This window comes from Egretta garzetta, unplaced genomic scaffold, assembly GCF_000687185.1.
Source record: "Egretta garzetta isolate BGI_Z169 unplaced genomic scaffold, ASM68718v1 scaffold108, whole genome shotgun sequence".
Lineage (NCBI taxonomy): Eukaryota > Metazoa > Chordata > Aves > Pelecaniformes > Ardeidae > Egretta > Egretta garzetta.
In genome coordinates, this window is record NW_009260614.1 from 6,393,501 (window position 1) to 6,402,075 (window position 8,575).

Here is an 8,575-nt window from a genome sequence, read left to right on the forward strand (position 1 = left end):
TGGGGGGCGGGGGGAGGTACAGCTGAGCAGTCTGTCTGTGGCAGCAGGAGCATTGCAGCTTGGCTTTCTGATGGGTTTGGGATGGCTGGGTGGGTTCTCGGGTGTCTCATAAGAGTTGTGCTCACCTGGCCACCTTCCTTGTGTGCATAGAAAGTGTCTGTCCTCTGCTCTGTCTCTGCAAGAGGTGGGATCAATGTATTTTTGAGTCCCCTGTACCTCTGCCACAGTTGGATGAACTGAGTTGAAAAATTGTGGGGGGGGTGGAGGGGAAAAGAAGAGGGTGAGCAGGACAGATGGACATGTCCGTGCATGCAGGCTCATGAGGACAGCCTGGCTGCATATTCCTCATTCCTTTCCCAAAGCAGGCTCCCCACCTGGAAATGCCACTGGCTCTTGTGCACCGAGTCACCAGTCACGTCTGCAAAGGGCCACCATCATCTCCCACGGCTGGGGGGGGGGGGGGGGGGGCCTGGCTGCATATTCCTCATTCCTTTCCCAAAGCAGGCTCCCCACCTGGAAATGCCACTGGCTCTTGTGCACCGAGTCACCAGTCACGTCTGCAAAGGGCCACCATCATCTCCCACGGCTGGTGGGGGAGTGTCGGGTCCCCGGGGCATGAATTCAGTGGCAGCAACCATTGGTGCTGACCAGGACAGGGCTCAACTTCCTTAAAATGTCCTTTGATTTGAGAGATGTGGGGGTTTTCACCATGTTGTACATGGGTGGGCTGCTGCTTTGCTGATGGTTCTCCCAGGACCCTGGAGCTGGGTACCATGCTTTGGGTTGGTGACTTCGGCACCGGGCTGTGGCTGGTCCTGCTGTTCTGGAGTGCCACGTCAGGGTTCTGTGTTGGGGTGCCGTGTCGGGGTGCTGTGTTGAGGTGCTCTCTCAATGCTGGCAGCCCTGCAGACTCTTTTCTTTAGCCCAGCATCCTCTGCTCACCCTCACCCATCTAGACCCACCTTGTGCCCAGATGGCCAAGAAGGCCAATGGCGTCCTGGCTTGTATCAGGAATAGTGTGGCCAGCAGGAGTAGGGAAGTGATCGTGCCCCTGTACTTGGTGCTGGTGAGGCCGCACCTTGAACACTGTGTTAAGTTTTGGGCCCCCGACTACAAGGAAGACATTGAGTTGCTGGAACATGTCCAGAGGAAAGCCACAAAGCTGGTGAGGGGTCTGGAGCACAAGGCTTATGAAGAGCGGCTGAGGGAACTGGGGGTGTTTAGTCTGGGGAAGAGGCTGAGGGGAGACCTGATCGCCCTCTACAACTGCCTGACAGGAGTGGGGAGCGAGGTGGGTGTTGGTCTCTTCTCCCTGGTGATGGACAATAGGACGAGGGGAAATGGCCTGAAGTTGCACCAGGGCAGGTTTAGGTTGGACATTAGGAAAAACTTCTTCCCCGAAAGGGCTGTCAGCTCTGGAATGGGCTGCCCAGGGAGGTGGTTGAGTCCCCATCCCTGGAGGGATTTAGACCTTCCCCGCAGAGGAGGCAGGAGCTGGGCTTGCCCCAGGCAGGGTGCCAGGGCTGGTACTTCCCAAGGGCTTTCGATGCTGCCAGATGCCAGCTGAGGCGTGGATTTGGTGGGATGGAGAGCCAGCACAAGTGGTTCTGTCCATTTTCCATGATATTTGTGAATGAGCCCTTCCTGTGTAGACACTGGCACGGGGACTTCATCAGTTCACGGTCTGTAATCTCAGGGGTTTTTCAATGTTGCCAACGAGGGCCACGTCATTTTTATTTTGCATTGAACATCGCTTGCAGGAAGTCCCAAGGGCTTGGAGTTCTGACGGCAACTAAAGCAAACCTCTGGATATGTGGTGTTGGGATTTCTGCTTGTTTTCATGTCATGCTTTTGTATTTCTCTTTTTAAAGCCAATCTCCTGTTTCCTGAAAAGGCTGTATTTAAGATGCACGTGTGTGTTTGGGACTGGAGTGGGTATTGCTGAATTTGGCCTCGGCTTTTGTGCTTGCTGGATCAAATGGGGGGGAATGGATCCCACTGAAAAATCACCATATGAAGCATATGATGCTGACAGTGAAGAAAACATGGAAACTCTCCTTTCTGCTTCATCCCAAATTACTGGGGATTTCTGCACACCTTGGGGCATATTAGTAGTTGTTTTTCCCCAGCGTGGGGGATGAATTCACGCTGATGGGGGCCCTCCAGGTCTCCAGCTTTGCTCCAGCCCATTGCTGTGTGTGAAGGTGGGTCCTTGCCTCCGGCGGGACAGGGAACACCCTAAACCTTCCCTGCTGCTCCTGTTTGCTTTGCTTCATGCCGCGACACGCCGGGGCATCCTGCCCGTGGAGCAGGCGGCGTTTTGCCTGCAGGGGGAAGGACCCACGGGCCAGCGCAGGCCGTGTTGCAATGTCTGCAGAGGTGGTTCTGCCTCCGATCCCGCTCACGTCTCCTGCCCGGAGCCCTCTACAGCCCCCTTGGCTGCCCCCAGCCATGGGACCTGCAGCGTAATGGGGGGCTTGATGGGAAAGGCTGGTGCTGGACAAGGTCTTGCCATCCAGACATCTGCTCTAGGCACTGAGAAGGGTCAGAAGAGCAGTGTGGTGGCTGGTCCATGCACTGCTTTTTGGAGATGGGAGGATTTGTAGGTCTGTCTGCACCCCAGGGGTACTCCACGCCTGCAGCTCTGCAGAGAAGCAGCAGGTCGTTATCCCCTTCCTTGTCCCTTTAGGAGGGAGCCAGGCACCCCTTATGCCATGGGACCGGAGGCTGAGGATGGGGACAACCTTGAACCCTCTCCGGTTTGGGGGTTTTCCTTTTCCTCCCTTGCTTGCCGTTGTGTGTTTGCTGGGGCTGTGAGTTGTTGGGATGCCTTGGGGTCATGAGCAAAGCTGCCAGGGCTGGGGCTGAGCACAGCCTTGCTGCCAGAGACGGGGCGACTGTGCTGCATCGCCCACCCCCCCCAACCCCCCACCCCAGTTTGGGAGGGGCCTGGGGGAGGTGGACCTGCACCCTGAGCCATGCGATGGGCCCTGCTGGGTGCAATCCTGCATCACAAGGGTCCTTTTCTCCTGCTGGGCTCCCTGGCAGGGCATACCAGCCTGCCACGCATTCCCCAACCCTAGGGAATAGCTGGGATTCTTGCATTTCCTCCCCCAAAATGACACAGGCTGGACCATGAGCTGCAGCGAGCATCAGCAGCTGGCTCCAGGGAGAGGATGGGGGCCCCTGATGCAGCAAGAAGCCCCCCAAGCCCATGAGAGGCTCTGTTTCAGTCCCAAGGTGCAAGCATGTCCCTAGCAGATTTGCTTTTAGCAGAAGTACGTGGGTCCTGGGGCAGCTCTGCAAGCCCTGGGCGAGGGAGGGAGTCTCTGACATTCCCAGCGGTGCCCACTCACCCTTGTAGTTATTTTCTTAAAGCCCCAGCTTCCGGAGTCACACATCCCTGGAGGAGTTCGGCTTTTGCCGGAGACCTTGCGGTCATGTGCTATTTGGGAAGAAGTTTGCAAGGGAGCACAGTGCACAGAAACCCCAAAGGTGGGGATGCAAATAAAAATCCCCTCTTTTTGTTTTTGTTTTTGTTTTTTTTTAGAAAGAGGTGTGGGGGAGAGGACTGATGGATTTGTGCTGTGATTTGCAGGTGGAGCTACTGCATTTCCTCGGAGCTTCCCAGCTCCCACCAATGAGTGGTACAAGCCTTCGAGCCAAGGGGGCTCCTGAGGACCAGGGCTGTTGGGGGACCTGCTCTGGCCCCAGCCTTTGGAGGTGACAGAACTTGTGGGATCAAGGGATGAGCCTGAGTTCAAGTGTAGGGATTTACACCTGAACATGAGCAACCACTGGCATTTTTACCAGGAGATGAAATGAAACGATGAGAGTGAGTGCAGGTGCTTGCACCAGCTCAGGGGTATTTCCCCGACAGTGCTGGGTGCATGGCAGGGGCGGGCAGGGGACAGAGCATGGGGGTCCGGGACTCTGTGGGGCATCTGGACTCTCAGACCACCCCTTTGCTCCATGTCTTGGTGCAAAGCACAGAGCAAGTGATGGCAGTGATGTCTCTGTTGCTGCCTTCTACCTCTTGCAGCTCTTCAGCCTCTTCCTCCTCCTCCTCTGGCTCTCTCTGCTGGGACGTTTCCAGGTTGCACAGAAACCCTGCGGGAACGGCTGAGCTGAGGAGTTTGAGTCCGACCGCTCTCTCCGAGGGATCTCTGCCTTGATCCGTACAGCTTTGGGAAGCTCTCGCCCCGGGGTTTGGCTTTCCAGCTCGCTGTGCCCTAGGGTGGGTGTGTGGAGGGGTATGGAGGGACTGGTCTGAAAATCCCCCTCCCCTCCATGCGTTCAGAGGTCCTAACATCAGCCTCTCCCCATCCCTCCGAGCACCCCACCCAGGGAGGAGGGAGCCATGCTCGAGGTCACTCATGCTGGGGCTCCCTCACTTGGGTGGGCTCCTCACCACAGCGTGTTTGGGCTTGCAACAGCACTCGGTGGCATCTCAGCAGAGCATCTGAGCCTGTAAAATGGGTGCAAAAATGTAATTGCCTCGGGGCTATCAATTCAGGGGTACCGAGCCCTGAAGATGCATCTTGTAGGGCCCCAGGTCACTCCACCTGCAGTGGAGGTGGGTGGAGGGGTGGCAGAGAGGGGGAAAATCCCCCCTCTTTTGGGGTTATGAGCAACTTGGGATGCTGAGGAGCTGCTCTCTAACCCCCTCCTGCCCAGAACTGGGGATCTCAGTGGAAAATCCACCCCTGAGGCAGCTGGGGAAGAAGGAGCAGGGATCTGGGCGGAGGAGCTGAAGAGTTAATGGGGAGTGTCTGCAGCTGGTCCCTTGTCACCAAGGAGAAGGGAACAGCACTTGGGAAGGAAACAAAACACCCACTGCCCAGGAAGGTGATTTACTTTCCCCACGACTACGAATTACAGCCCTTGGACCCCCAGAAGGGCTCCCAGCACCAGGAGGACGGCGTCGCTGTCCTGGGTGGCAGAGAGCAAGTGGCAGTGGGTGAGTGTGGCTGCTGGGGAGGTGGGCTGGGGACACCCCATGTCCCCATCACCCCTGTCCCCATCGCCCGTGTCCCCACCACCCCTTTCCCTTGGTCTCCTCCCAGTCTTATGGCAAAATGTGGGGGATGCCGGGCGCTGCCGTGCGGAGCATCCGCCCCTACCAGTCCAGCGAGCAGTACCTCTACGCCATGAAGGAGGACTTGGCCGAGTGGCTGAAGGAGCTGTACGACCTAGACATCGAGGTGGGCACCTTCGTGGAGGTGCTGGAGACAGGGGCCGTGCTCTGCTCCCACGCCAACAACATCACCCATGTGGCCGGGGAGTTCGCCCGTGCCTGCCCTGGCATGGCCCGCCACCTCCGCCTGCCCGCCGCCGGCGTCGCCTGCAACCTCACAGCACAGCCGGGCACCTTCCAGGCCAGGGACAACGTCTCCAACTTCATCCAGTGGTGCAGGAAGGAGATGGATATTAAAGGTAGGATGTTGGGCTCCAGCTGCCCTGTGTCCCTGTGTGCAGTTCCCTTCCTGACATCGCCCCGGGTGTTCTCCTCTGTGTCCCCCAAAGCTGGTGCCACCCTGGCATCGGGCAGCACCATGAACACAAGAAATCCTTGAGCTGGAATTTCTTGCACAAGCTCCTCCAGGCTCAGCAGCAAATTTGCAGGGTGCTGGTACATGGCGGGCGTGTTTGCTTGGGTGCAAATATGCAATGGGAGGGGGGGTGGAAAGGGCGTATGCTGCAGCATGGCCCTGCCATGCACAGCACGATCTCAGCCGTAAGGCCATCAGGAGTGGCCCTGGTTCTGTGCAAAGCATCTGTCACCGCATTCCCACCACCAGCAGGTGCCCAGGAAGGGCATGGCGTTGGAGTGACGTGTCCTCAGCGCAGCCAGCCATTGGGCTTTGTGGCTTTGGGATGCCACGAAACAACCGTAGTGCCTTTGCACATAGATGCCCAAGGGGAAGACTCTTCCCCCGTTAATTTATCCCAACTCTTGTTGGACCCAACTGTATTCCTAGCTGGATGGCTCCAGGGAATAACACCCCTTCGGGTGGGTTTTGACTCCACCTGTGCCCACCATCCCCTTTGTCCCCATCCCCACGCGCCTGCCCTGGCTCAGCCCAGCCCTGCCCTGCCCCAGACGTCCTGATGTTCGAGACGGAGGACCTGGTGCTGAGGAAGAATGAGAAGAACTTCGTGCTGTGCCTGCTGGAGCTGGCGCGCCGCGCTGCCCGCTTCGGCATGCGTGCCCCAACCCTTGTGCAGATGGAGGAGGAGATTGAGGAGGAGCTCCGCCAGGAGCTGGACCTGCCACCTGCAGACACCCCCCTGCCCCGATCCTCCAGGAAACCACGGGACCTCCACAACCTTGACCAGATGGTACGGAGGGGCATGGAGTGGGATGGGGATGGGGATGGGGATGGCCACCCCAGGACCCTTCCCAGAAGCCCTGGTGAGGACCCATCCCTGTGTCCTACAGGTCCAGCACCTGGTGAGCCGCTGTACCTGCCCTGTCCAGTTCCCCATGACCAAGATATCCGAAGGGAAATACCGCGTGGGTGACTCTGACACCCTCATCTTTGTCCGGGTGAGTCTGCTTCGCCCTGTGCTTTTGGGGCACAGGCACCAGGGGTCCCGCTCTGCTGCCACGAAGCCTCTTCCATAATCCTTCCTCCCAATGGGGCAAGTGTGGGGGGTTTGACCATTATCCCCAAAGCAGGACAGCAGGGAAGCTCAGCCCTGCAGTGCGTGTTTGCATGGATTTTACCATCCATGTGTATGGGACAAAACCTGCCGTCCCATGCCAAAGCAGAGCCAGGTCTTACCCAGCAATGGGAACACTGGGATGCTCTGTCCCTGCTCGGATCCCCAAGCCTGGCCTTCCCAAAGGGCTCAGCACATGATGGTGGAGAGGGCTTTTCCAAAAGGCTCCCCACTTTCCTTGGGGTGATGAAATGTGCCTGTTGGGATGGCAGCGCCTCCCTGCCTTGGTGGCACTGAGCCGGGGATGAAGCTGTCCTTTGGGAGAGCTGGGGGCACTTAGGGCAAGCTCACAGCTCTCAAGTGCCTGAGGACGAAGCCTGGCTGAGCATGCCAATCCCAGGCTGCCTAAAAAGGGGAGGGGAGGGTCCCATGGGTGCATCGCACGCACCTCTCCGGGCCTCATGGCACGCGGCATCCCGAGCAGATCCTGCGGGAACACATCATGGTGCGTGTTGGGGGCGGCTGGGACACGCTGGAGCACTACCTGGACAAGCACGACCCATGCCGCTGCACCTCGCTCTGTGAGTCCCGGCGTCCCTGAACCCCGCGGCTCTGCCCCATGGCTGGGGTGAGGGGGGGGTCCCTCCCGGCTCTCACCGCTTCTGGGGCCCGTTTGCAGGAGCCAGAGGCCTCGTTACCGCGATGCCTCGTACTTTGCTGGGGAAGGTTTGGGTTTGGGGACTCTCTTTGGCTTTGGTGGCCACTAGAGGTCACGGCAGACTTTTGGATGGAGCCAGACCCCAAAAGCCCCTTTGCAGGGAGCGCGGGTTTGCGCCAGCATGCCCGGGGGGGCTGGATGTTGAGGGATGGCTGGGTTGGGCTGCACCCGGGGGGGACGTGCAAGGGACAGGGGTGCTGAGCTCGTGTCTGTGTGTCGTCCACTCTCTTTGGCTTTGGTGGCCACTAGAGGTCACGGCAGACTTTTGGATGGAGCCAGACCCCAAAAGCCCCTTTGCAGGGAGCGCGGGTTTGCGCCAGCATGCCCGGGGGGGCTGGATGTTGAGGGATGGCTGGGTTGGGCTGCACCCGGGGGGGACGTGCAAGGGACAGGGGTGCTGAGCTCGTGTCTGTGTGTCGTCCACCCCCCCTTTTCCCCACAGCTCACAAACAAGCCTGGAAAAACAAAACCCCCCAGCAGCAAGTGCAGCATGAGATCTGGCTGTGCCCGGCCTCGAAGGCAGATGCCCATGGCCAGCCCCGGCCCGCGATGCTGGTCAGCCGCTCGCAGAGCCCCCTGCCCCCCGTTGCCTGGGGGTCCCGTGTCCCCCCGAGCCTCCGGCCACCAGCCACCCCCTCACCAGAGGGCTCGGGTCACCCACTGGGTGCCAGCCCTCGCCAGGAGCCAGCACAGCCCCGGAGGGTCCCTGTGGGCAGGTAAGTGGTGCGGAGATGCTTCGTGCCCCGAACTGCCTGGTTTCAGAGCAGTTTTTCTCACATTCCTGAATTTTTTTTTCCTTCCCATCCAGCAGTGCCCAGCACCAGCCTGGATGGAGGGGGGAAGCAGCAGCTCCCCCCAGCCCCTCTCCCCTCTCTCTTTGCAGGACACGGGAGCCACCAGCTGCCCCTTCGGGGAGGCAGCCGCTGCCATCCAGGTCACCCGCTCGACTCAGCTCCCCTGGCCACAGGGCGACGGGCCGGGCACCCACTCCTTCCCAGCTGGCCCCTGGCACACAGGACAGCATGGGGGTCCCCAAGGTGCTGCGTGGGAGCACCCCAGGGAAAACCCCTGTGGCACTGGCATGGGGCAGATCCACAGCACCCACCACCCGGCTGACACCAGCACCCCCAAAAAGCACCCAGCAAGGAGGCAAATCATCTGTGGCAGCTGCCAGGCTGCAGGAGGGGGGGG

At 59.4% G+C, this 8,575-nt stretch overlaps 1 protein-coding gene across 1 annotated transcript in view; it reads left to right on the forward strand.

Moving 5' to 3' along the window:
- The first annotated feature begins 4,884 nt into the window (after nt 1-4,884).
- The window catches only part of GAS2L2 (growth arrest specific 2 like 2), a 5,441-nt gene continuing 1,750 nt past the window's right edge, over nt 4,885-8,575 (forward strand). The window contains 8 exon segments of the mRNA XM_035900541.1: nt 4,885-4,960; nt 5,067-5,436; nt 6,104-6,342; nt 6,443-6,550; nt 7,151-7,247; nt 7,827-8,100; nt 8,268-8,570; nt 8,572-8,575. The exon segment at nt 8,572-8,575 is cut by the window's right edge and continues 857 nt beyond it. Coding sequence (XP_035756434.1) covers nt 5,079-5,436; nt 6,104-6,342; nt 6,443-6,550; nt 7,151-7,247; nt 7,827-8,100; nt 8,268-8,570; nt 8,572-8,575 — 1,383 coding nt within the window. The 5' untranslated portion in view covers nt 4,885-4,960; nt 5,067-5,078.